Genomic DNA, 25827 nt, shown 5'->3' on the forward strand with positions numbered 1-25827 from the left:
CTTTCTAGCATCCAACTCCATGTCGGTAGGTACTAGGTTAGGTACTAGGTTAGGTACTAGAGAGCCCCTATGTAGTTAGTTGCTACGATTTCCAGGGACTTATCGGGTCTAGCCGCTTAATGTCTGTGCCTCCAAATCGCATCTTGTTCAGCCTCTTGGAGCTCCTTTGTGCATACAGAGGTACCTAGGTTAGGTTGGGTAGGTAAGTAGTTGTTTATTATTAGGTATTCTACTTGCCTTGATAGCAATTCATAATAACTCCTTGATAGATGGATTCATCCTTTTATGGAGGGTTCATTCTATAGGTTTTCCTTCATTATTTTTGGCCTTCTTGGGATTCAATATCCCAACAGTACCCTACTACTACTAGTAGTACGTAGATGCAGTACGTAAAGGTTATTACAATAAATTTCGTCACACGCGGGATCTGTGTTCCTGAAGACCAGGTACATGTAGGCAGTGTAGGTAGTACCCTTCTAGCGCATTTTGGGGGCCGGGGTCCCTATTACTATGTACTAGGTTAGGTAACTTTATGTATACACCTTTTACTAGCCAACTTGGAACTTGGATCTTGGAAACACATATCCGAAGGTATTCCGCTTGATTCATAGGACCGTGTTTCCAGGTGATAGGTGCTCTTTTTAGAAAAAGTCAGCCATTGCTGGTGATATCTCAATGTCCAAGCATCTGCTAGGTGGGTATCGTGAAACTGATCCTTTGAACGACATACTGACTTATTGATCATACTGTATAGATCTGTATTGTGTTAGGTTAGGTAATTACTTAACACCGATCAAGCAGGTATGTAACTATCGAAGCTACATACATATATGTACTAGACCATGCCACCATGGCTGTAAAGGGTTCATTCAAATTCCGCAGCTGGGCCGTTGTAACTCTCCAGCCCTCTGCTAGGTTGCATCTGGTTACGGAGGCCCCGGTCTTCCCTTCTTCATGCAAGCCTGTCGAAGCCTGCCGAATCGCGTGTCGATTTCGGTACCGTTTATATATGGGACCTAATAGTCAGAGGCTGGATTGTTTCCGGATTGGTTAGATTTCGCAGATATCTATTATCTGAAGCGCAAGGATGGACCTGAGGGACCTGATGGATCCGATGGATATTATTTGGACCCTAACCCGCTTGTATACATACTACTACGCATGTGTGTGTGCTAGGTAGGTATGCTGTATGTAATTCATTAATATGCCGTCACCCGCCAATATTTCTAGCTCTGTTTTTTTTTTTCATAAGCACTGACTATAAGCTCTCTTTCTGATCGTCATTTTTAGGAATTGTGGTGGTTCTAGGGAATTCCACAATATCCTCAAACCAGAACACTAGGTACCTATCGTCGTCCTTGTGACTGCTGTTCAAAGATGTCACCAAGAGTAAGGAACTTCCTGTTGTCCCAGTTCAAGGGGTTGTTGGGGGCAAGGACTTAATAAAGAAAAAATCACTTATACTTAAGTAAATATACTAATGATACTGTAGTACGATGAAGCGCCTGAGTTAGCACCTAATAACTTTCCAGAGGTTCATCACCCGCCTGCTGTGCCAGAAGTTGCAGGGTATGGACAACCAACACCAACACCGTCCGTAAAGCCAGAAGAGTCTACAAACCCGTCAACGATACAGCCGAGTTATGCTCCATACGAAGGCTCAGCGCCTGCATATCAGCAAATGGCATATCTCCCTCAACCGCCATCTGAGAAGGGGACAGCACGAAAACGAATCCTAGGGTGTTCGGTCTTGGTGTTTATCTTATCCCTCATTATTGCGATCCTATCCGCAGCCGTGATAGGATTAGCAGCGGGAACAGGAGTGGAGGCAAGTCGCGCCAACGATGCCGAAGCGCGATTGGCTGCGATGAGTGCAACAGCAGTTTCCCCGGCGACTGTTACCGTGACCGCATCAGCAACAGCATCGGCTGATAAAGGATGCTCAACAAATTCGGCTGGAGTAACAGGAACCACGTACTGGTCACAGTGTGAGTCTTGAACATCTCACCAACACTCTAATATATGAAGAAGCAAGCTCACTGTTAGATCCCAGTCTACCATAGACCTACATATAAGATATACTGCAACAGCGATGCGCCAAACACCCCCCTCTCCTCGCTTTTCGTGGGCAACTTCGACGACTGCATGGACGCCTGCGCTTCTTTTTCCTTCTACATCCCTGCAGACTTCTCCATCAACTCGACGGCTACAAACGCCACGTGCGCAGGAGTCAGTTTCGTCCCCGCGTGGACAAACCGTACCTTTGCCTACGATGGGGACGCGCCGGGCAATTGCTATCTCAAGCCTGGACCGCAGAACGAGTCTGCGTTAAATAACCCCAACATAGGGGGCTCCGCAGTACATGCTGCGATATTGGATATATAATAAGGCCCTGGTGGTGCTAGAGAGCATTTTTCTCTACGACTTACGGATGTCCATGCATTGATTCGGACACGGAGAGATGATACATACAAAATATATAATATGATACCATGGATACATAGCCGGAGTTGGAGGTTCGGTTTGAAAAAAAAAGGGGGGGCTCAATTGTTTTACACAATATTTTTATATGGATAGATGGAAGCGCGTGCTGTCGAGCTTTGTATGATGCGATTTTGATTCTAGGAGCTATCGAACCTCATATCCCCCCCTCCCCAGATTAAACGAGGTTTAAACGATTACCTACACACATATGTGGTATTACCTCGTATCTGACTTATTACCTAGGTAAGTATTTGACTACCGAGGTAGCACCTATCAACGGCGGATAGATGGATAAACCGTATTATAATCAGCATCCAGCATCGTCTTCACTGAAGATGCATCCATGCAATGGAAAAAGCGCCCCTCCCCCAGCACTGTAATCCATCCAACTTCTTCTTGGGGCGGTGCTGACCAAATGTCAAACTGTAAGCTGATTCAGCGGGTAAGCACACTTTTGCGCCGCTCAGCGGCATACCGGAGACTTGGGTAAATGGGCTGTTGCTTTATTTGACGAATAGCATTACGCAGACATGGCTTTTCCTGAGACGCTGCATATATCTGACAGCTTCTGTCGCATCGCGCGCTTCAGTTTGGCTGCGGGCCCGAGGCATTGATGAGTGTTAATCGAAGTGCCTGGCACATATGATAGATATCAAGTACATTGAAACTGCCTACCAAGGTAGGCAATCAGATCAGATTAGCATAGGCCATCTACTTTAGAGCCCTACTTAGAAACATGATGTAACCACGCTACTGGATACCATCCATCCTGTCAGGATAGGGTATTCCTCCCGGGTTCTTGGGGTGCCGAGCCCACGCGGGTGCAGGGACATTCCGCTCTGGCGGGCGCAGGTAGACTGTGGACGTATTTACAGCGCATAGACTAACTCGATGTTACTGGGCCGGCCCTTTATAATAACTCCTTTCGACTAGTGCCTTTTAGGTATGGATAGGATGAACATATAGACTGCCAGCTGGTGTACTGGGTAAGATTTATACATTTCAACCAGCAGAAGAAGAAGCTTCTTACATGTATTCCTGGTGGCAAACCACTCCCTATATTCCAACGATTCCTTGCATTCTTCTACACTTCTCAACGATGAAGGATACAGACATATGTGTGTATATTACCGTAGGTATCTACGGCAGGTTGTAGTATATTATGGGTAATTCGGGGCTTCAATGCAATTTTCCGTGCGGACCTGATCACCATGCGTACTACATGTAGGTAGGTATCGTAGGTACTAGATGTTAACCTACCTAGTAGGTACATGTACGACAAGCGTTTGATCGATAACTCCGAACGCGTTTGCATGTAAATCAAGAACATCATACACTTGAAATCTGTCTAGCTATTATATTACCAAGGGACGTCGACACGTTATAATCAGTAAAACCTACTGTCAGAACAAGGTCATGTGATTTCTGGTTGATCAGGTCAACGTGATATCTTAACGGGTAGTGCGTTTGTATACTATGAGACAACACGATAATTGAGGTAAAAGTTATATTAATCAAAAGAAGAGAATTTTATAAGAGTCTTACTATTCGTACCCTATGTACATTAAAAAAAAGCGGCTTAAGGTTAGGGTTAGGGTTAAGATTAAGTCGCATGGGTAGAGGAATGAAAGACAGCGGTCCTAAATGTACTTCTAAACAACCCAGAAATCCCCGACGAAGACCAGTTCTGGCTTCCAGACCTCAGTCGTGCCATCGGGAGGCACCTGCCTGACTGGATATGTTACTTTGAAAAAAGCCAACGAAGGTCTCCAGCTCAAGGGCCAAGATTCCTTTATGTACACAGCTACGTCTCTTCGCGATTGGGTTCAAGATATGCACCTTGGGTCAAAGAACCGTGAAAGCCCGTTCGAGGGATCTGACGAATACGATGAAGAGTCGGAGGATGAAGAACAGAACACCCTCACGACTGGCAATAGCGGCCCCAAGGACAGCAAGAGAAGCAGAACCACGAAGCGCAAAAGAAGCGACACTGGTGGTAACATACGAAAAGGAACTGCTCCAACCCACACTCCAGAGTGCCGGGCATGCTACGGGCGTCACGAGCTTTCAGGTTGTTGGTACTTGTACATTTTTGCTGACAAACGCCCAGCTAGGCGCTGGTATAATGAAAGTGTCGGACGACTGGTAGGCGATCGAATCAAGAACTCAAAGGCTCTGAAAGAGGAGATTGAGGCTTTGAAGGACAGGAAAATTAAATGGCTAGGCACACGGTTGAAACTTTTAGCACGCAAGAAGTCTGCATAACGAATTGAGGACGAGATGGAAGAAGCTCGAGGAAACTGGTTTGGTTTTCACCCACACGTACCTACCTAGTCGTCTAGTTAAATCAATCACGAGAGGGTCATATTTCACGTCTTCTAACCTGCCAAAGTTTATACTTCTAATATTTTGGGCCTGAGCACGTGTGAACAACTCTGAATTTCCTTCACTCTATGAACCCTCAACTTGCAATGCCTTCCTCAAAGAGCCCTCTAGTGTATCCAAGATTCCCACCATGACAGCCTGGTCGTAAAAGGCTTCGTTGTAGACCAGATTCAACTCGACCCTCCCTCTATACGTCCAGAAGACCAGGTACGATTCCTTGGATGTGCTTTCAAGCCCAAGGCTGAAGTCCAGAACCTCTAGTCCTCCTTCCCTCCCACCCCCGAAGTAATGAACCTGCGTGACCAGCTTGTCACCATCTTCAATACTTGATATGTCGACCTCACTCCTCGGCGGCCCCAGCTGTCCAGTGCGCTGCAACAGCCCGTTTACCTGAAGTGCGAATTGCCGGCGTGCTATCAGGAATTCTCGACTCAGGCCAGCCGTGTATAACTTGTCATACTGCGTCGCGTTTTCTTCCCAGGAACTGTCTGGCGCTACCTTGGCCATGTAGCTACCTGTGTACAGAGCAGACGCGTATTGAGCCGAGTCGAACGGCTTTCTCAGGTATGGACGCAGGCTGAACCGCATGGTACTAGTATAGTGCCCGGTCCCATCGGGGGACGACGCGCTCCCAGCAAAGTTTGCTGCCGCCAAGGAAGCATGGATGGCGGACAGGGGCTTGATGCCTCGCTCCTTGCAGCGAGCCAATATGGCATTCGATGTTGCTTCCGACAGTCTACGTCGAATCATGTTTGTCCTTCCGGGGCGGATGTCGGGATCCGCGCGGAAGGGCAGGCCGATGGAACCAGCTACCAGCGCACCGCTCTTGAGACACTCGGCTGTGGCAGCCTGGATCTCGGGCGTGGCTTTCTCGGGAAGCTCGAGCACCTCTTCGATGCTAGGGGCTAGACGAACGTGTTCTTCACCCCAAGCCAACGTTGCAGAGTCTTCATCGGATGCAAGCGCCACGAAAAAGGCGTTCAGGAGTTGCAAGGCACCAGGGCCGTCCGTGCGCCAATGTGCAGTATGTAATACGAACTCCCCTGTGTGTGGGAGGAAATACCCAGTGACATAGGGAGACGGCTTGAGATCAGGAACCAGATCCCCAGCAGTGATGGTGGCATCCGAGATAACGTGCAGAGTCTCGCTGGCCCATTGCTCCAAAGCCGTGTGATCCGGAATAAGATAATCCAAGACATCCGTGCCGGCTGTAGATGCTATGCTGGGGTGCTGGAAGCGGAGCAACTTCCACGCATTGCGCACTTTCGGCAATATGTCACTATCCTTTAATGAACCCCACAAGGTGAAGGTCCCGATAACCGTAATCGACCAGTGCTCGCGGTCAGCTGGGTGGGATCGATCGCCGATCCACTTGATCATGCGTTCATTCTCTCCCAAAGGTCTTTGCCAATGTCTGGGCTGGACCTCTGACCAGGACATGATGTATATCGTCTGCACGGATGTGAGTAAGGGGTTTCCTGCGGCCGAGAGAATATAGAAAAGGGGCTGCGAATCAACTACTACTCACTAAGAGGGATGTGATCTATCTGCCTGGTATACTGCCTAATTCACAAATGAGACCGGTCAATCTAAAGGAGTATTGATAGTGCTGCTGTGTATGGTTTACAGGCTCCCTTTTTTATTCCACGCTTGCGGAGGATTAGTTGTGGTGGTGCTTCTATATATCCATCGGACTTTCAACACGGAGTTCATGTATCGGATGAGGAATAAGCAACTCCCAAAATCTGAAAGATTCCCCTAATGTTGAGTTCGAATAAGAGTTGGTATTATGTCTGTCTAACTTACGCACAGAAAGCTGATAGGTTTGTTGTGTTGTATTCTAAGGGTGCAGTCATCTCATCAGTTTATTTTTTTCTGACTCTGGAAAGAACCTCGCAACGATGAACTGGTCCGAAGTATCACCAGGCGTGTTCAGCAAGGAGCTGGACGGGGTAGAGAAGATATATCACCACGTCTCACAGATTTTCAAACCTATTGGCCGTGAACATTGGGGCCTCTATTGCGCATGCACCTTTGAACTTGGCCCGCGCTTTTCGCAGAAGGATACGGCTACGGCACTGCGGGATGCATGGAAGGCACTGCGTTATGATTTCCCAGCACTGGCTGTCACTCTAGACGGCGTCCACGCTCGCAAGACATACACCGTACCGGATGCATCCTCGGTCGAGAAATGGGCCGACGAGTCATTCGTTGTGGACTGGACGACCGATCCCGACGGTGTGCTGGCCTCGTATCCAGTAAGGGATACACCCAGCATGTACTTCTTCCCCGAGTTGTCTCAGATTCTCTTCCTATGCTCGCACTGGCGCATCGACGGCCTGGGGACCTGCTTACTCATGGACCGTTTCTTCTCGCTGCTCGCAGCCAACACCCCTTCACCGTCTCCAGAATCCTGGACCAATGACATTACCAAGATCTCCCCTACACTTGAGGATGCGATCAAAGCCCCAACTTTGGAGACACCCGAGGTCCAGGAACTGGCGCGGAAGCACATCGAGGACCACCACAAGAACGTCGTGCATGCGGGCGGTCTGCGGTACCTAGGCGATGCAACCACGCCACCAGGCAGCCCCGCCCGCAGCACCGTCACCTTCAACGAGACCACCACCGCATCCCTGATCGCGGCGTGCAAGCAACGCAGCATCAGCGTCACCTCGGCCGTCTACGCCGCGCTAGCGAACGCCGTCTTCGCGCTCTCGCCCGACGCGTCCCTGGAGAAGTACGCAGCCGTCATGTCGATCAACATGCGGACGTACATGCCGGCGCCGTACAACGGGAAAGACCACGCCGTGCAGGTGTACGTGATGGGGCGGTCGCCGACGGTGGAGCGCGGCAGCTCGTTCGCCGAGATGACCGCGCAGTTCATGGACTACAACAAAGGGTGGTACAACGACGAGTTCCGCAGCGCGTACCGCATGGCCACGCGCCACCACTACGAGACGCTGTCGAGACGCCCCAAGGGGGCGGCGCCGCTGAACCCGCCGAGCAGCGTCACGCTGAGCAGCTTGGGCATTATTGAGAAGAACATGCCGAGCCAGTATGGCGGCGGCGCAGTGAAGTTGACGGATTTTCATTTCGGTGTGAGCATGATGACGCGGCAGATGCTGCTGTATGTGTGGACGTTTGAGAATAAGCTGAGCTTGTCGGTCAATTATAATGATGCGTATCATGATGTCTCGTCTATAAAGAGCTTCTTGGAGTATATTCGGCAGATATTGAAGAATGAAATAGGAGTCTCCCTGGAGCTATAGGGGAGGACCATGGGGATGTGGGATTTGGTGTATGAGAGATGATTTCAATTGATGTTAGCTGAGCACAGAAATATCTACATAGGTACCTCCTAGGTACGCAGTATCGAATTGTGCGTCGTCAAAGCACGTTTCAACATATATGACTTAAATGGCATTCGATCTCACGTGGAATAGTCCGACTGACTGATGGCGAAGACCAAGAAATCACGGATAGTGAAGAAGGGACGGATGATGTGTAAGCTGAGATCACGAGTAGAGAGAGAATGAACCCCAAACCTAGACGGCGCCTTGCGCTCCGGTTGCATCACAAGTCAGAAATACGTAGAGACCCAAAGAGTACGTGGGCTATCAAAGTTCTCAACAGTTGGGTAATATTGCCTCACGCCTGAGTCGCCAAATTACCTCACATATTGTGTTAATATGAAATACACGCCGATATCTGAAGCCATTTGGACAAGGGTATAGACGATAAATAGTATCTTGTTAAGGTACCTAAGGTAGGGTAGATCACGAGAATTTTTGGAAATCTGGAATCTTCAAGAGTTGGTGCCTGAAAGCTCAGGGGTAACGTAACGCGGTCGCAACGCTCATGACGGTTGGCGGTTAACGACGCAGCAAAGGGACAAATCGCCTGTTCTCTCTTCCAGAGGGTTCGAGAGTTGAATGTCTTTGGTCCTTGGGTTTTCAAATTGAATGTATTGGATTACAAATTAAACAAAAGCTTTGGAATAGGGGCAATCTCCCCCTTTTCTGCATTTTAACCTCCTTGGAAATGGACACCAAGATAGACCCTTGCTCGTTTTTCATTCGCGTTATCTTATATTAGATCTAAATATCTAATTATTCTTATCCCAAGACATGAGTTGGGGAAGGCTTTTTGATGTGGTCGTTACCTAGTTACCTACGTGATATCTTCAGTTAACTCGTAGTGAAGCGAAGGAAACCTGAGAGGCTTGATCCAACACTTGAAACCCAGCACATAACAAACAAACTTATGCAACGCCTACGGACCACCAACCAGAAGAACACCAGCCTTTACAATACCTAGCTGACTACGGGGATCACCTTATTTTTCATATCCACACGTACCCCCTCGGACGACGAATCCACCATCGCCGGAAAGTGGCTCTCGTACCCATTGTGAAGCTGCTCCAGCATGCCCTCGATGTCAAAATACCACAACTTGTGCGACCTCGCCGTGATCTCCCCCAGGCACTTGTCCCAGTCCCGCTGGGTTCCGGGGTAGACCCACTCGTAGATGTCGCAGACCTCGCGGCTGCTCTGGACGAGCCACTGGCTGCGCGGCGGGCGCACGTCGTTGTAGATCTGCAGCGACGCGTCGATGACGACCGACCGGTCCATCTGCGGGCTCTGCGCGATCGTCCCCATCGCCTTCTCCAGCAGCGTGCACAGCGCCAGCGCGTCCTCGACCCCGATTCCCGCGCCGGCCCCGTGGTGCGGCGCGGACGCGTGCGCGGCGTCGCCGGCGAGGCATACGCGCCCCTGCACGAACGTCGTCGCCGGGTGGTCGTACGTGTCGAAGATGGCCCACTTGTCGATGTTGTCGGGCAGCAGGCTGACGATCTTGCGGACGGTGGGGCCCCAGCCCTCGAACGCGGCCGCGACGTCCTCGCGCGTCGCGGCGCTCGTCATGTTGCCGACGCCGTTGGGGTCGCCGAGCGGCCAGTCGCTGTGGTCCGTGACGAAGGCGACCACGTTCAGCAGCTTGCCGGCGGCCACGGGGAAGTGCAGGATGTGCGCCCGCGGCCCCATGTGCATGTGCTGGTTGCGCGACTTGAACGTCCCGATCACCGGCTCGACCTGGTCCATGGGGATCAGGGCGCGGTACGCGACCTTGTGCGTGAAGTGCGGGTAGGACGCTGGGTTCTCTTCCCCGAGGAGGAGTTGCCGGACCTTGGACTTGATGCCATCGCAGCCGATGACTGTAATGAGTTTCACAGTTAGCTTAAGGTCGGCGTCGTGAAAAAAGAAGGGGGAGGGGATACTTGCCTATGTCTGCTTCGGCTGTCTTTCCATCCAGGAACTCGAGCAGCAACGGCTCCTTTGGCCCCCTGTCCTTGTATCCCGTAAACCGCTTCCCGAATTCGACGGCATGGCTTGGGATGGACTTGACTAGCTCATCAAGGAGGTTCGCGCGGTGACAACCTTGGAAGCCCTTGTAGCCAGAGTATAACAAGAATAACAACTTATCATCGGTGCTTTCAACATCATTCGGGTCCCAGTTGTAGCCGTCATGATAACGCAGATAGTCGTTAGGCTTATCAATGTCTTCGCCGTTAGGGGTAGCTACTGCATTGACGCAGTCAACTATGACGGGATCTAGAAGAGACATGCATTTTAATGCATTTGCCGTGAAGGCCACACCGGCGCCGATTTCACGAAAGGAGCGTGCTTGCTCGTAGATCTTGACGGGCACGTTTCGTTTCAGGAGGCCTAGGGCTGTGATTAGCCCAATGATGCCCCCGCCGACAATGGCGACTTGTAATTGAGATGACTGTCGCGTTTCCATTTCTTGACTTTGAAACGTGGGGATAATTTCGGAACTGAATGAGATAGGTATGGTATTGGATTGCAATCTCCTCCTGAAAATGCTTTTGGCTTGCAAGTATATCTGTTGTCTCGTTCCATCTAAATCATAGCTACCTTACCTGCCTAGGTATTCAGAAATATCCCCCAACCTAAAAGGAGTATTCCCTCATCCCGTTAATCCCAATGTGTGGTATATCCTGGTACCCGTTGCTTTTTTCAGCCGCCGGAGTTTTAAACCGGAGTACCCAATACCCTCGGGGGGTTGAGCCGTCGTCGTACCATGCTCTCACCACGTCAAAAGGATCTATCGAAGTTACCGATATAGAGGCGTCAATAAAAAGCATTCAAGCGTTCAAGATCTGCTTTCTAACTTGGGTATCTTTCTGCGAGGAGTACCGAAGAGCCGACCTCGGACAACTATGTACATGCCTTTACACCTACCTACACATTACGTGGTCGGAGTCATCTAACGGAGCACGGCGTTTAGCTCACGACGAGCTGGCCTCTCTCTTTCTGACCGCCTACGTGTCCATCGTGGAAAGATCACTGTGTTGTCTAGGATATCCGGGACTCCGATTACCCTGTGAGGTAATGATTCTTACCACCTTCTCCAGCTCTTATGGCGAAGGAAGATCCACGCCACGATACGTACTACTAGAGTGGTTGTGGTCTAGTTCTAATTTACATATACTCTAGAGGCAAAGTACCTACCAGTTCTTTTTTTGGCTCATGTGAGTGTAATAGGAACTCGGAAGTCTGTAGGCCATTAGATGGCCTTGAGCTTGATTTATTACGTTGGGAGGGTCGAACGATGAGAAGGCCTTTGCAATGGCACGATTAATATATTGACGCGGTATGAAATAGTAGGTAGGTAGTATAGAATGCTCTCTTGTTATTGCACGCGAATGCCCATGTATACCTATCCTTACCTACTCATCAACCGATGTGCTCAACATATTTCGTCCACTCTGGGTTTGCACTCAACGCCTCGAAGTCGGCATCAGTAAGACAGGCGATAGCGTCACAGTCGCCTTCCGGGGACCCCGGGTAAAGAACCAATGTACTTGGAAAGGGCACGCTTGGGGGCCGTCGAATGAACTCAGGTTTCCCCAGTTTGCCGAATTCAGGAAACACCCCAGCAAGCGTGCGGATGGACGAGCACCCAATATCAACATCGGGATTGAATTGTCCGGCCCATGTAATCGTTGACTTGTCAGGATCTCGTGCGATGAAAGTAGCGAAGCTTCTCAGATGGTGCAGGTTGTTCGTTTCGTTGAGCCGTTTACGCAAATAGGAGGCCACCGTCGAAAGGGGCGCTTCGGTGAGCTGCTGGAAGGTCATCCACGCAGACATGGTGTGCGCTACCTCGCCCATATAATCCGGCGGGAGCCCAACAAGCTTGCGGCCGTCTATCTGCCTCCCAAACCGCGACATAGTATCGGGGGGGAAGCGGTCTTTGCGAATGGCAATAAAGTGCTGCCAGCAAAACGCGCAGACAGCATCGTCGGTGGAGATGAAGGGAACCTCTGGATCAAAGCCCTGACGCTGATTCGCCATATCCTTGATTTTCGCCATATTTGCCGGCGTGAACCGGAACACATGGTACCTCGCATCTTTGCGAGGCACAAAAGGCGTAGAGTCAGTGACCGGCGGGCGCTTGTGATGACTGTGGTCTAGTACAGGTTCATTCGGGCCTAAAAGAGGTATGGCATTTCTACGGTCTAGATTCGCCTTCTCGAGGAAATAGGGCGGAAATTCTTCGCCGCGCATCGCTGTTGCTATCAACTTCACGAAGCCAAAGTGACCGCTCGCATCCCCCATGTTGTGCTGGAACGCGAAATCCACCACCACACCACCGCGTATAAAGCTGGCCTGTAGCCGGACAACATGTGCGGGATCCTCGTCCGAGTCCTCAAATTTCTTCGGAAATCCAGACACGGGTGTTAGTCTCTCCGTGTCGATCATGGAGAGGGGTGCCCTTTTTGCGCGGATTGCAGCATATTCTGGAATTTCATCTGTGTAGTCTGCGACATCGATGGCGTTCTTCGGCAGAGGACATGCGATGGGTTTATAAGTCCCTGAATTGGTGTCTGTTTTGCCGACATTTACAACTCGAGCCCCCATCCAAGGCACCTCCTGTCGGACCTTGGTGATAGCTGCTTCGAACTCTTGAATAATATGTTCGCGAGATACGCCATTGGGCATGGGGAAATAGTAAAGAATGTGAGAGTAGACCTGCAACATCGGCAATTGGCTGATGGCCGGGTCCCGGTAGCGATCAAGATCACAGTAATCTGCCATGGTGTAAGTTCGCGACGTTGACTCAAGATGCGAAAGGGTTCACTTTTACTATCCTGGAAACACGGGCACTCAGAAAAATCTTGGTCTACGTATTTATTATGTCTAGCAATGAATACCTACTTAGGGGGGCTATGCGATATAATACACTCGACATTTGGTCGGAGATATCTTCAACTAATCTTTGCAGACTTGTGGACCTTGATTTATGCTAGGTTTGTGGAATCGTTCGCCGGACTTTTCACCACGGATGCCGGAGTGATAGCCAACCCTACATATGTAACTCCTGAAACATGGAAGCTGAATGGATTACCTATGGGATTTACTTGATACCTGAGGTACTTTTTGTGTAGACTGCCACCCCCGAGAGGTAAAGCCATATTGTGAAGCTACCTACCTAACCTAGTATCTAAGGGACCAAGAGCTCTAGGATTGCACGTAAAGTTTACGGCAACTATGGTAGTCTCTCTCAATTCCGAACATGGACTGACTATTTAGGTACCTAGGTAGGTAACTATCCTTTCCTTTTTCTGTGTCGGCACGTTTGGCAATTATTATCCAATATCTGACCCCTTTTCGTCACACAAAGTGGCTTAATTGGCATTTGGGCGCTCACCCCTTACCTCATTCATAAAAATTTCAGTCTGGCGTACTCCCCACCCTTTCTAGATCCAAATCAGCTTGTCTCGACTAAACATCGGTGTCCGCTTGGCATCACCAAGAAGTTTATCTTTGGATCCATCTCATCCTCTGTCATTCCATACTTGTCTGATAGCTTTGCTGTTGGAAATGCTTTGAAGAAGAAGGCCGTGCAAAGCCGGAGTTCCATCCGAGCAAGATTGAGGCCGATGCAGGCTACATAGTAAACTTCAGCAAAGAGTTTAACGGCACGGGATGTTTAATAGTAGATAGATATTTACCTCGAGACCCTATGCCGAAGGGCATGAACCCGCTCTTTGCTTCAGGGGATGGGTTTGCCCAACGTGAGGGGTCAAACCTTTAGTTATAAGTCAGCGAACCAGTTTTGACAAGAAAAGAAGTAGGATGAGGGAAGTACTTTTCAGGATCCGGGAAAATCTCTGGGTTCCGGTGTAAGGTATAATTCTGTGTCGACACCACTGCTCCGCCTGGAAGATAATGGCCAACAAGCTCACTCCCTTCCCGAGGAACAATGCGAGGAAGAGCTCCTGCTGCTGCGCCATACAGTCGGAGAGTCTCATCAATCACTTGATTTAGATAGGTGAGATCTCGTAGGTTGCGATGATTGAAATCATGGGGGAGAGATTGAATTTCCTGCAACAACTTTTCGCGGATATGCTCATCTTTCGTGACGGCGTAGATGAGGTAGGTCAGCGTAACCGCTGTCGTATCAGTTCCAGCGGTGATGTAAGATTGCGACTCGTTTGTCAAGTCCTCCTGGGAGAGCACCCAGCTTTGGGCGCCAGAAGTACTAACTAAGCTGGAGAACAGCGTCCTTCTACCGCCGCCCTTGGTTACTAGCTGAACATACTTCTCGGTGCGTTGGATCCCATATTCGATGATACGCTTTCGAGTGTTGCCGATGTCTTTGAATTGGGAGAAGATAGGGAGATACCCAGAAAGCCAGATAAGTGATGGGAACGCACCACGGAGTGGTAGAAGAGACCCCATTTCGGCGATGTCTTCGGCGTATTGGTTTTTCTACGAGCATAAATAAGTATATTTGCCTTCTAGTCATGGACGAACTGCATATCTTTCACAATACTGACCTTGCCAACCTCAAGCATATGGAATGAATCACCGAAGCAGAGCTCGCCGATCACATCCATAGCGAACAGAGTCCACCAGTGAAGGATATCAGTACATCCATTGGTCTTCATGTCATCTCGCATCTTCGAGATGGCCAGTTCTGCCTTCTGGAATACGGTGGGCTCGAGATCCACCATAGAAGTCTCGGCAAAGCATCGCTCTATGGTACGCTTCCGTTGAGCATGAAAGGCGGGATCTAGTGCAGAGAAAAGACTTCGAACTTTTCCGCCGACGTAGAATTGAGGGTCTTTCAAGTACTTCGACTTCCCTCTGTGAATTTCTCGAGCCCCTTTGACGTCACTGACGCATACTTCACGAGGGCCGAGTCGGACGATAGGACCTATGGTTCGATGAGTATAACCATCTTCATTTCTGTTGGGGAGGATAATGATGAGATGATACCATATTGCTCATGGAGGGAATTCACATAGCGAGCCTTAGTTCCGGATAGCAACCGGATCCTCACATGTAGATCCGTCCACCTGGACAAGAGAGGTCCTGGAACCGACGATAGAGGATCCCTGACAGCACGAATAATGGTTCGCTAAAGATAGATGTTAATATCAGGTGGTTCTGAGTTCTTTGGGTTTCACTTACCAAGACATAGAACCCGATAACACCCCATATCAAATTCGCTGTTGTCAGATACTGGAAAGGGGAGGGTGGGGGTTCGTTGGAGGTTGCCATAACTAGGTACCGGTACGTACTGGAGAGGCAATTAGGTCCAGAATGACTGAAAGGTGATAATTGGTATTTGTTGCGGCTGGATTAGATTATGTTTCTCGGTTGTTCACTCCAACACGGGTTCTTATTACCTTAATATGATCAAAAACCAGGATTGAAATTGTGTGATACTCGAGTTGACAATAAAAAAGATGTCTAGCAGGAAACAAGCCCGGCGGCGGCGGCGCCACCCGTAACGCCCAATTCCGGAGTTACTTCATAGGACATAATCTCCAGGGCTTCCTATTTAGAGACATAGGAGATAGGGAGAACCCTAAATCAGTGACCCTTTTTTTACTCCGCCCCATTATTGAATGCCATATGTCGCCTGGTTAGGATATCAATATTTTAGGGATGAGAATCGAGCCGCTTTAGAGAATGGATTTCTCAGTAGGGCGTGGATCAACGGAGTTGATCACTGAAGTTTTCATGTGAGACTGTTGGCGCCGGACTTATTTGGCGGAATTTCTAGTCAATGACTCCAGACAGCATGTAAATAGGCATAAACAAGCATAGATGGAACACTTCGTCTCACATACCCACGTTAATTCTTTGAACGTTCGCTACTATCGAGACCAGGATGCGATGTTTAGTTGAGCCTGCTAATCTTTACTAACTCACCTTCAACACGGAACTAGATTCAACAAACTAGGTACCTACCTGGGTGGATAGGACAATCACATTTCTGCATCGTCACGCTCATGGTCGTGTTCTCATTTCGCCATGACGCAAGATAGTCACCAAACCGCCGCTGCGGCGGTATTCTGTCCGCAGAATAAGCCGCCAAAGCCAGACTACATGGCGTCTATACGCCGTTATGTGCGCGGCAACCCTCTGCTCGAACCTCTCGAACAAGCGATTCTCGACCTACCTAATACCTGGAGCATTTTCGCAAGAGTAAACGCAGACATCGCTAACCTCAAAGATGGGCCGGAATACGTCAAGAACATGCACGACTGGATGGTGGACGAAAAAGTGCCCCTTCCCATCCCAGAGATCATGTCTGGGACACTGGCACTCCCTCTCCTCACCATAATACAGATCGTTCAGTACTTTCAATATCTCCAGTTCCGGGGCATAAGTCATGGCCAGTTCTTAAGTGAAATCCGAGTAGGAGGCGCACAAGGGTTTTGCGGTGGATTGCTACCTGCGATGGCTATCGCTGCTTCTCGTGACGAGGCAGAGGTGGTGCAGAATGCATGCAAGTCTATACGGATAGCTCTCGGAATTGGCGCATACGGCGAACTTGGTGACGACGAGGATGCACCAGGCCCAACAACGCTTGTTCTCAGGACCAAGTATGCGGGACAGGCAGATGAAATGGCTTCCAAGTTTCCAGGGGTAAGCTACGAGTTCTTGCATATCCGCTTTCTAGTCCCCCTGAAGAGTTAGTATTGACATCAAGATTGTTGAATAAAGGTGTACGTATCCGCGGTCACAGATCCCCTGTCTATTAGTGTCGTAGGGACTGTGCAAACTCTCGAGAAGTTCAAGTCTTTTGCCGAAGCAGAGGGACTCCCCGTCACACGGGTGAATCTTCGCGGCAGAGTGCACAACCCAGCAAACCAGGATCTCTCTCAGGAGCTTTGCCAACTTTGCACCGAGTATCCCGAGCTGCGACTCCCCAACTCTGACGAATTGCAAGTCCCCGTCAGATCAAATAACACCGGGGCGCTCTTATCTGCAGGAGTCCCTCTGGCTCACGAAATCATAACAGGCACCCTGGTGAAGAGATGTGAGTGGTTCACTTTGATGGGGGAGGTGGCACGGGATCTGAAGGAACAAGGGAATCAAGAAAACCTCTTCGCTATGTTCGGAACGGGCCGAAAGAACTGTGTTCCGGCCAGCCCGTTTGAGGAAGTAGGAGTGAAGATGACCAAACTCGATGTTATGACTACTGTAGCAATTGGGAAACTACCCGGAAACTGCTTACCGCCAGATGCTTACCCTGAAGATGCCATCGCAGTAGTGGGTGCCGCCTGTCGCCTGCCGGGAGCGAACTCTATCGATGAGCTATGGGATCTGATCAGTGCAGGGCGGTCGAGGGCACAAGAACTACCGGAAGAAAGACTGAACGGAAAGTTAGCAGCTCGTGTTGCGTTAGATAATAAGAGGTCACCACAGGACAAGTGGTACGGCAATTTCCTGGATGATGTTGACTCCTTTGACAATGCATTCTTCGGCGTCAGTCCCCGCGAAGCCTTGTATATGGACCCCCAACAGCGTTTACTTCTAGAGACCGCCTACGAAGCACTGGATTCAAGTGGCTACCTTCGCCACCATCGCCGTGAGGACTTCGATAACGTTGGCTGCTTCATTGGTACCACATACACCGAGTACTTGGAAAACACGACAGCATATGGCGCGACGGCATACTCGGCTACAGGTACGATACGAGCATTCCAAAATGGAAAGATCAGCTACCACTTTGGCTGGAGCGGTCCCTCCGAGGCGATTGACACAGCATGCTCATCCTCACTCGTTGCCGTCCACAGAGCTTGCCGAGCCATACAAGCCGGAGAATGTCCGATGGCATTGGCTGGCGGTGTAAACATCATCACCGGTATTCAAAACTTCCTCGATCTCGGAAAAGCTGGCTTTCTCAGCACTACGGGTCAATGCAAACCGTTCGATCAGACCGCAGATGGGTATTGTCGAGCGGACGGCGTTGGGCTCGTTGTGCTCAAATCACTCAAGGACGCTGTCGCAAATGGGGATGACATCCTCGGTGTGGTCTCGGGAATAGCTACCAATCACGGTGGCTTATCGTCCTCCATCACGGTGCCGTACTCACGCGCGCAGTTTAACTTGTTCAACAACGTGATCCATAGATCTGGGCTGAAGCCACGCCATGTGTCGTATGTAGAAGCTCATGGCACGGGTACGCAAGTTGGTGACCCTATTGAGATAGGAAGCATCCGGGAGGTCCTTGGGAAGTCAAAGCGGGATGAGACTCTATATCTCGGTTCCCTCAAAGCCAATGTCGGACACAGCGAAACTGCAGCCGGTATAGGCAGTCTCCTCAAGGTGATATCGATGTTGCAACACCGAGAGCTGCCGCCGTTAGCTGGATTCAAGTCTCTCAACCCCAAGATCCCAGCACTGGAGCCAGACCATCTGCAGATTAATCGCGAGATTCTTCCATGGGACGCACCGTTTCGTGCCGCCATGGTCAACAGCTACGGCGCCGCTGGTAGCAATGCTGCGCTTATCTACTGCGAGGCTCCACGGGATACCAGACCGTCAACCTCTGATTCCGAAATGAGCTATCCTGTTTTCCTGAGCGCAGCTACCACCGAAAGTCTAAAAGGAAATGCGACGAAACTGGCAGAATACGTTCAGAAGGTTAGCAATGGTAGTGTTCGAAGCAACTCGTTGACTACGGAAAATATCGCGATGACGCTCCATCAACGTCGAAAGCATCATAATGTGCGTTGGGTCGGTACAGCCAGTGGACTTGACTCCTTGGCCAAGTCCCTGGAAACCGACGTCGACCATGGGGTATTCGATACTACAACCTGTTCTAAGAAGTCAATTGTCCTGACATTCTCCGGCCAGAGCAAGCAAAACATCCAGCTGGATCCTTCTTGGTATAGCTGGTTTCCACGACTTCGCTTTCACCTTGATCATTGCAATGAAATAGTCAAGAAACTCGGCTATCCTTCCATCTTGCCTGTATTATCCCAGCCCGAACCTATTGACGACGTTGTACTGCTGCAATGCGGCACCTTTGCCGTGCAGTATGCTTGCGCCATGTGCTGGATTGATTCGGGTCTCGAGGTACAAGCTGTCATTGGCCATAGTTTCGGAGAGTTGACGGCCATGACCGTGTCTGGTGTACTCTCTCTAGCCGACGGCCTTCGTTTAGTCGCTTCTCGGGCAGCCCTCATGCGCAAGAAATGGGGTCCTGAGCGCGGAACCATGCTCGCAATCCATGCAACCCATGATATTGTCTCCGATGTCATCTCTTCTGTGATAGGCACTAACCGCAACTCCAAGAAAAGGCTGGAAATCGCCTGCTTCAACAGCCCCAAGAGCCAGGTCATAGTCGGATCAGCGGCTGACATAGACATGGCTGAAAAGATAATGCGCCGTGACCAACTTTTCCACGATGTCCAACATCAGCGTGTTAACACCAGCCATGGATTCCATTCCGTCTTTACTGAACCCATCTTGGAAAGTCTGGATGCGGTCGCGCGAACCCTAACTTTTAACCAGCCGACAATCCCGCTTGAGACTTGCACCCAGTACCCCCTTGAAAATACTCAGGCCGATAGGGTTGTACAACATACCAGAACACCGGTTTATTTTCACGATGCTGTGGCTCGCCTTGAGAAACGCCTGGGGCCCTGTATATGGATCGAGGCTGGATCAGACTCTCCCATCATTCCCATGACGAAAAAGGCTGTCAAGGATACCGCGATACACACATTCTTGAGCAACAAAGCTAAGGGGAACAGCAATGTCATCGCTACTACCACCGCAGCACTTTGGCGTGAGGGTGTAGCTGTTGACTTCTGGCCTTTTCTCTCACCTAAAGAGTTGGGCCTCAAACCCGTTTGGCTCCCACCATACCAGTTCCAACGGAAGCGCCATTGGCTTAAGTGGATTGATCCAGCAACTGAGGAGCGGAAAGCTCTGATCGAAAATGGGTCGACCCAACAACAGGCCATGCCTCCCAAGTTAGTCACCCGCTTGGGCACCATGTCAGAGTCGTGGGCTTCGCTAGAGTTCGCTGTGCATACCGAGACAAGCCGCTTTACAGATATTGTCTCTGGACACGCCGTGCGCGGCTGGCCCCTGTGCCCGGCCTCCATGTACATGGAGTGCGCGGTCATGGCGGCCCAGATGATCAAGCCGGAGATTGCGGTCAAGACATTCAAGTTCGAAAACATCTCCTTCCAGGGAGCCCTGGGCCTGAACCACGGTCGGAATGTGTCACTCACCATGGAAGGGGCTGGGGAGTATCTAGCCTGGAGCTTTGCCTTCTCTAGTTCCTCTAAGACCGACCCCAAGGCACGCTCTACGACACACGCGAAGGGGCGCTTCAGCGTGACCTCTCGGACGGATTTCCAGTTGCTCGAGCGCATGATGGCGGATCGGATCCAGCATCTCGGCACGGATCCTCGGGCCGAGAAGCTCAATGCAAACCGAGCGTACGCGCTCTTCTCCCGCGTGGTGAACTACGCGGAGGTGTTGCGGGGCATCTCGCACATCACCATCCTAGACTCCCACGCCGTAGCGCAGGTCAGACGTCCCACTGCGTCAGTCAGCAGCGCCGAAACGACCGCTGCCAAGATATGCGACACGGTGAGCTTGGACACATTCATCCAAGTCGTCGGCCTGCTCATCAACAGCAGCGACGCTTGCCCGGAGGGCGAGGTCTTCATCGCGACCGGGATCGACGACATCGTGATGCAGGACTGCGACTTCTCAGCCTGCGACTCGTGGACCGTGTACGCCATGTCCACGTCCAAGGGCGAGATGGAGTCGGCCGGTGACATGCTCGTGTTCACGGGCGACGGCAAGCTCATCCTGACTGGCTCTGGGGTGAAGTTCACCCGCTACCCCATTGCCAAGCTGGAGAAGCTGCTGTCAAGTACTAGCTCCAGCTCCAGCAATGTGGCCAAGTCCGCAGCCACCAAAAACGGGCCGTCGCAGCAGTACGTGGCCGACAGCTCGAAGCAGTCGCGGGACTCGGCCGAGAAGACTTTGGTCGCGACTGACTCGGCATCTGCTGCCGCCGCAAACCACCACGCAAACCCCAAGTCGCTGTTTGGCCCGACGACCACGCACGACGCGGGCAAAGAAGGCCACTCCCCGCCAACACAGAAAGACTTCACGCCCAGCGGCTCCAGCGTCGACGAGCTCGTGATCGTGAGCAAGCCCTCGGGCGATCCGACGGATGCTGCGTTGGCGGCGGGGTCACGGCCAGGCGAGAAAGATCAGAAGGCGGCGATACGCATCCGGCAGCGCGTGCTGGAGCTCATCTCGGAGAATTGCGGGGAGCCGCTCACGCACATCGAGGACAGTGCCAGTCTCCAGGATGTCGGGGTTGATTCGCTTTCGGTTATCGAGCTGGGCTCGTCGATGGAGGATTCGTTTGGCGTGCAGTTGAGCGATGATGATCTGCATGTCCAGTCGACGATTTTGGATATCTTGGGGTACTTGAATGCGAACGCGTCGACGGGGGTGGCTGTCCATTAGGTTAGGTAATTGTGTCGGGCGTTTATGGGTAATATAGGTAGGTAGGTAGGGCAATTGAATTGGGTATTTGGGTATCTAGGTAGTTAGGTATGTAGAAGTAGGAAAGGCTTTCGGTCATGTATAACTTCATAATCAGGATAATCAGGATAATCAGAGAATAATTTTGATGTTCGTGTTTGCTGTTCCGATCCGTTGGATGTGCCCCCTGTAAGACGTCATATTTACATTGTGCACTGAACCACTCACTAAATTACACCCCCGGGCTGCTAGCCAGTGCCATATATAGCGGGCTTTGAGGCAGCAATTAGCTACTTTAAAAGTAGTTAGGTACCTACAAAAGAGCCACACCACCTGATAAGCCAACCTTGAACACATATGAGTCCATGACATCTCACAAATGGCCAAAAAAGGTGTAGGGTTTGAAAATAGATACAATTCATTAACACGCCATGATTCATTACCTAGACACCTAAACTACCTAGGCAGCCCTTACATTACTACTTTTTATAACGTCTCCTCACGCCACTATATACTTCCCAAAAAAGTCCATCATCGTATCCGGCGCCTCCTCCAAGTCCGGCAGCTCTACCTCCGAGAAATCGATCTCCAGCCGGCCTTGGCACAGCCCGTTGACGCCTTTCAGGTCTTGCAGCGCTTCGCTGAGCACGTTTAAGTCGTCAGTCATCGCGTAGTCGTTGTCTTTCAGCACGAATAGAAATTGCCGGCATAGGAATAGGGGGATTGGCGTGAAGGGGTGGACCTGGGTATAGGTTAATACTAGTCAATTCCGGGGATTCTCGTCATTAGGCTCGGGGGGGAAGAGGGGGAGGCGGGACTCACTTTGAAGTAACTGAAGTACGGGAGATACTGCGCCAGCCGGACGACCTCCTTCGCCGCGCTCGACGCTCTCTGCTGGTACCTCGTAATGAGATCATGGTTCCCCGGCGTGTTCGGCGGTATGGAATCGGCCGCCTTACACAGCAGCAGCGCAGCCGTCTGCGCGATCATGCTCGTGTAGAGCAGCATGGAGTCGAGCTTGACAGACGCGGCCACGTAGTCCTGCTGCAGCTTCTGGATGCGGCGGTTGAGGATGTCGTCGAGCCAGATCTGGCGCTCGTAGAAGTCGCGCGACGAGTTGCAGAACACGGGCTCCGCGACCAGCTGCCGCTGGTGGATGAAGCTGCGCCCCCAGAGTGTTGTGAAGATGATTGACTCAGCGAAGGAGGACATGATGTTCGGTTCTGTCTCTGTGAGAACTTCGGAGAGGAAGGGCATTGCGACGGGGGTCCCGCGCTGGAAGGCGTCTTCTGGGCATGGCAGACGTGTGGAGATCTAAAAAGGGGGGGTGGATTTTAGCTTCATATCCTCACAAGTTCGATTGTCGATACGTCATGATCGTCATTATTCTCACAGTCCCTTCATTCCACGCCAAGCAGACATACCTCTTGCTCATTCAAAGTCAGGGGCAGTCCCTCCAGCACGCAGCTGCAGCGGTCAAGACAGAAGGCCATCCAGAATGTCCGTCGTCTCTCCTCCTTTTCGACGAAAGTCTCCGGGTCTACATCTAGGTCGGTGACTTTGTCAGTCTCGTTGAGCCGCATCAGCTGCACCAGGCGTATGGCGCGCCCAGCGCTGATCCATGCCCGTTGGAAGGGGGCTTGCATGAGCTCGTACACGGCGATGAGGATCCACGCCTGCGCGTGTTCCAGCCGTGAGACATCGTCTTCGGTAGGGCTGTGCGCGAGCTTTTCGATGGTGTCGTGGTATAGCGGGTCACGCAGATGGTGGAACTGCGACGACAGCGCTGCCGCCATTGTCCACATCGCGTACTGCAGACATGTGTGTGATTGTGTGGCAGAGGAGGATTTGGACCGTATGAAGTAGCGGTATTGTTGTATTATGGGTATAAAGGCGTTGGTACGGTCAAAGAATAGCTGGTCCCTGTCGTCTGTGTTAAAGGCGAGTGCAATTTTATTTGACGAAGACAGGCAGGCGGCAGGGTCACGTACAGGTCGGCACGTGTCAATGGCGGTGGTAGAGACAGCCCCGTTTGCCCTATATAAGCTTGCCCTGATACGAAACCGCAAGAAGATGGGAACTGCGATGGAGTGGGTATGGAAAGCCCTACTGCTCCGGCTTCTTCTGGGGGCGACTGGCCCATGGTAGTACTCGGCGGAGGCGGAGGAGCTGCTGAGTCTGCGACGCTGTTGTCGTCTAAGTTGAACTGAGACTCTGAAGCAGCGGGAGTATAAACTCCCATATGAGGGTCTTGTTCACTCATCCGTTGCTCCAGTGCAGCTATATTGTGGCTATGTTAGCTTCAAGATACCATCACCATCAGTCTCTTCCATTCTATGCTTACCTATTCTTGATCTCAAGACTCCTAGATGACCCCGTTTAGGCCCTCGTTGTGGTGGAGTTAAATCGGTATGGCAAGAAACTCCAGAGTCGATGCATCCACGGCATGGAGTTTGCCGGTCGCAGCGTAACTTGCGTATTCTACATTGTTGGCACGCTGGTCCTGGGTTTTGTCGAGGCTGCTTGCCGGTTGTGGTAGATTTTGCTGGTGCCATTTGAGTTGATAGATAGAATGGAACAACGTTGTAAGTTTCGTGATAAAGGTATGTAGTTAAACCTGGGCTGCGTCTTGGAGGGCTTTATCATTCAAAGTAGCCACCCGCGTAGGTAGCCAATCGATTCCAGCCACCGTCGAATAGATGACTAGCTTGCCAGAAATGCTCCAAGTTCAAACCATCGAAGGCGATATATCATAGGTCGACACGAGATTTACATATATTTTCTTTTCGTATACTCTAGTGTTTAATTATACCACAGATAGCTACCGTGCCTATGACGACAAACCAATATCAGATCTATCCGCCGACAAGGGGAGGGGACAGAATCAAGCGGCAGCCACTTCGCGGGTACTCCCACAAGCTCTCCCAAAACTGAAAAGACCCTAGGGTTAATCCGCTTGGCAAACGCCATAGTGTAGGTAGTAGAGGCATTTACCTAACCCAGTCTGGCTTCGCTCCTTGGCCCAGGTCGCAGTATGGCGTACCTAAAGCTGAAGCAGCGGTATTCATATGCTCACTATTCGTAAGGTCGCAGTTACATATGTAGCATCATGGAGAAATGTCAGGTTTTCTTCACTATGACGGTGCATCGAGATACATCTAACCTAAGTCACTTTAGGAACTCCGTACTCTCGAATACCTGGGACTGTATATCACTTTCCCTTTTCATGATATGGCTGAAATAGTTATGCATAAGCATAAGGATATATTGACCTATGACGGCAAGCCTAGCGATTATGATTATGATGATATTTTTGGACATGTCCTGATGCCACTCCAGGAAAGCGCGGTACAGTCATCCGGTGGTCGGTGGTGTATCCCACAATATAGATAGTCTAGGTCCTGGCAGACAATACCTACATATGTGTTGGGACCTACGGAGTTGATCGGCGTAAGGTTAAATTATTCCCGTTATCCACCATTCCCGGGCTTTCCTGGGGTTTCCTAGATGTCTATTCTCTATTATCTCGCAGGATAAATTGGCAAAATACTAGTGGTCTGCTTCTTTGACATTAGTGAAGGTTGAGGCTCAGCTGTGATGCTCAAAACGGCATTGCGCATATGGCCATGGTAGTCTAAGACAAGCCTATCATGAGGCTAATCCCGTTCTTCAAAATAAAACCCTGAAAAAAAATAAAATAAAAAGCGGTAGTCGTCAAGGCGTACATAGGCACTTTATTGTTTTGTATCGTGTGAAATTCGATCAGTGTCTCTGAATTATCAGGAGTTATGCAAGTTGTCCCAAGGTTATATGCAGGCTATACGCAGGGCGCTTTCTCAATCAAGGTTAGGGGAACTCTATTCTTTTCCTTTTTCGGATTTTCCTGTTGTATGACTGGCTGCGTCTAACTAGGTATCAAGCTCGCCTGGTCTTGGCTTCATCATTGGCCGGCATTTCTTTAGGGTCGGTACCTAATGGGATATTTTATCTGCAGACTCAATTTTTGAATGGAAAGACGTGCCGGGGGGCTTGCTTAAGGCGCCCTGAGAGAAAGAAAAGCAAGAAAAAAAAATAAGCACCTAATATTATTCAGTCAACCTAG

General features: G+C 50.6%; 8 protein-coding genes across 8 annotated transcripts; 3 read left to right on the top strand and 5 right to left on the bottom strand.

The window, feature by feature from the left end:
- Nucleotides 1-1377: 1377 nt before the first annotated feature.
- Nucleotides 1378-4749, top strand: GGS25DRAFT_522646 (uncharacterized protein; the record flags this gene model as incomplete). The annotated part of the gene is made up of 4 exons (XM_049264278.1): nucleotides 1378-1389; nucleotides 1493-1988; nucleotides 2054-2358; nucleotides 4150-4749. 4 exons carry the CDS (start codon nucleotides 1378-1380, stop codon nucleotides 4747-4749), a joined length of 1413 nt encoding a protein of 470 aa, XP_049115529.1.
- A 152-nt stretch (nucleotides 4750-4901) lies between these two features.
- GGS25DRAFT_532347 (uncharacterized protein) lies at nucleotides 4902-6349 on the bottom strand. Its single transcript, XM_049265579.1, has one exon. It carries the CDS (start codon nucleotides 6307-6309, stop codon nucleotides 4936-4938), a length of 1374 nt encoding a protein of 457 aa, XP_049115530.1. The 5' UTR covers nucleotides 6310-6349; the 3' UTR covers nucleotides 4902-4935.
- A 374-nt stretch (nucleotides 6350-6723) lies between these two features.
- On the top strand, nucleotides 6724-8141 carry GGS25DRAFT_532349 (uncharacterized protein; the record flags this gene model as incomplete). The annotated part of the gene is made up of 1 exon (XM_049265580.1): nucleotides 6724-8141. The coding sequence occupies exon 1, from the start codon at nucleotides 6771-6773 to the stop codon at nucleotides 8139-8141; it is 1371 nt and encodes a 456-aa protein (XP_049115531.1). The 5' UTR covers nucleotides 6724-6770.
- Nucleotides 8142-9185: 1044 nt separating this feature from the next.
- GGS25DRAFT_522649 (uncharacterized protein) lies at nucleotides 9186-10671 on the bottom strand (the record flags this gene model as incomplete). The annotated part of the gene is made up of 2 exons (XM_049264279.1): nucleotides 9186-10146; nucleotides 10199-10671. 2 exons carry the CDS (start codon nucleotides 10669-10671, stop codon nucleotides 9186-9188), a joined length of 1434 nt encoding a protein of 477 aa, XP_049115532.1.
- Nucleotides 10672-11627: 956 nt separating this feature from the next.
- Nucleotides 11628-12992, bottom strand: GGS25DRAFT_522650 (transferase family-domain-containing protein; the record flags this gene model as incomplete). The annotated part of the gene is made up of 1 exon (XM_049264280.1): nucleotides 11628-12992. One exon carries the CDS (start codon nucleotides 12990-12992, stop codon nucleotides 11628-11630), a length of 1365 nt encoding a protein of 454 aa, XP_049115533.1.
- Nucleotides 12993-13324: 332 nt separating this feature from the next.
- Nucleotides 13325-15711, bottom strand: GGS25DRAFT_494545 (cytochrome P450). Its single transcript, XM_049261359.1, has 6 exons — nucleotides 15375-15711; nucleotides 15180-15321; nucleotides 14738-15117; nucleotides 14047-14669; nucleotides 13910-13986; nucleotides 13325-13844 (listed from the first exon to the last, which is right to left on the bottom strand). The coding sequence occupies exons 1-6, from the start codon at nucleotides 15462-15464 to the stop codon at nucleotides 13666-13668; spliced, it is 1491 nt and encodes a 496-aa protein (XP_049115534.1). The 5' UTR covers nucleotides 15465-15711; the 3' UTR covers nucleotides 13325-13665.
- A 512-nt stretch (nucleotides 15712-16223) lies between these two features.
- Nucleotides 16224-21718, top strand: GGS25DRAFT_532351 (putative polyketide synthase; the record flags this gene model as incomplete). Its single annotated transcript, XM_049265581.1, has 2 exons — nucleotides 16224-16887; nucleotides 16966-21718. The coding sequence occupies 2 exons, from the start codon at nucleotides 16224-16226 to the stop codon at nucleotides 21705-21707; spliced, it is 5406 nt and encodes a 1801-aa protein (XP_049115535.1). The 3' UTR covers nucleotides 21708-21718.
- A 322-nt stretch (nucleotides 21719-22040) lies between these two features.
- Nucleotides 22041-24280, bottom strand: GGS25DRAFT_532353 (fungal-specific transcription factor domain-containing protein; the record flags this gene model as incomplete). The annotated part of the gene is made up of 5 exons (XM_049265582.1): nucleotides 22041-22467; nucleotides 22548-23039; nucleotides 23150-23648; nucleotides 23717-24005; nucleotides 24070-24280. The coding sequence occupies 5 exons, from the start codon at nucleotides 24278-24280 to the stop codon at nucleotides 22225-22227; spliced, it is 1734 nt and encodes a 577-aa protein (XP_049115536.1). The 3' UTR covers nucleotides 22041-22224.
- Nucleotides 24281-25827: the final 1547 nt, after the last annotated feature.

Source organism: Hypoxylon fragiforme (genome assembly GCF_022984875.1).
Source record: "Hypoxylon fragiforme strain CBS 206.31 chromosome Unknown GGS25scaffold_6, whole genome shotgun sequence".
NCBI lineage: Eukaryota > Fungi > Ascomycota > Sordariomycetes > Xylariales > Hypoxylaceae > Hypoxylon > Hypoxylon fragiforme.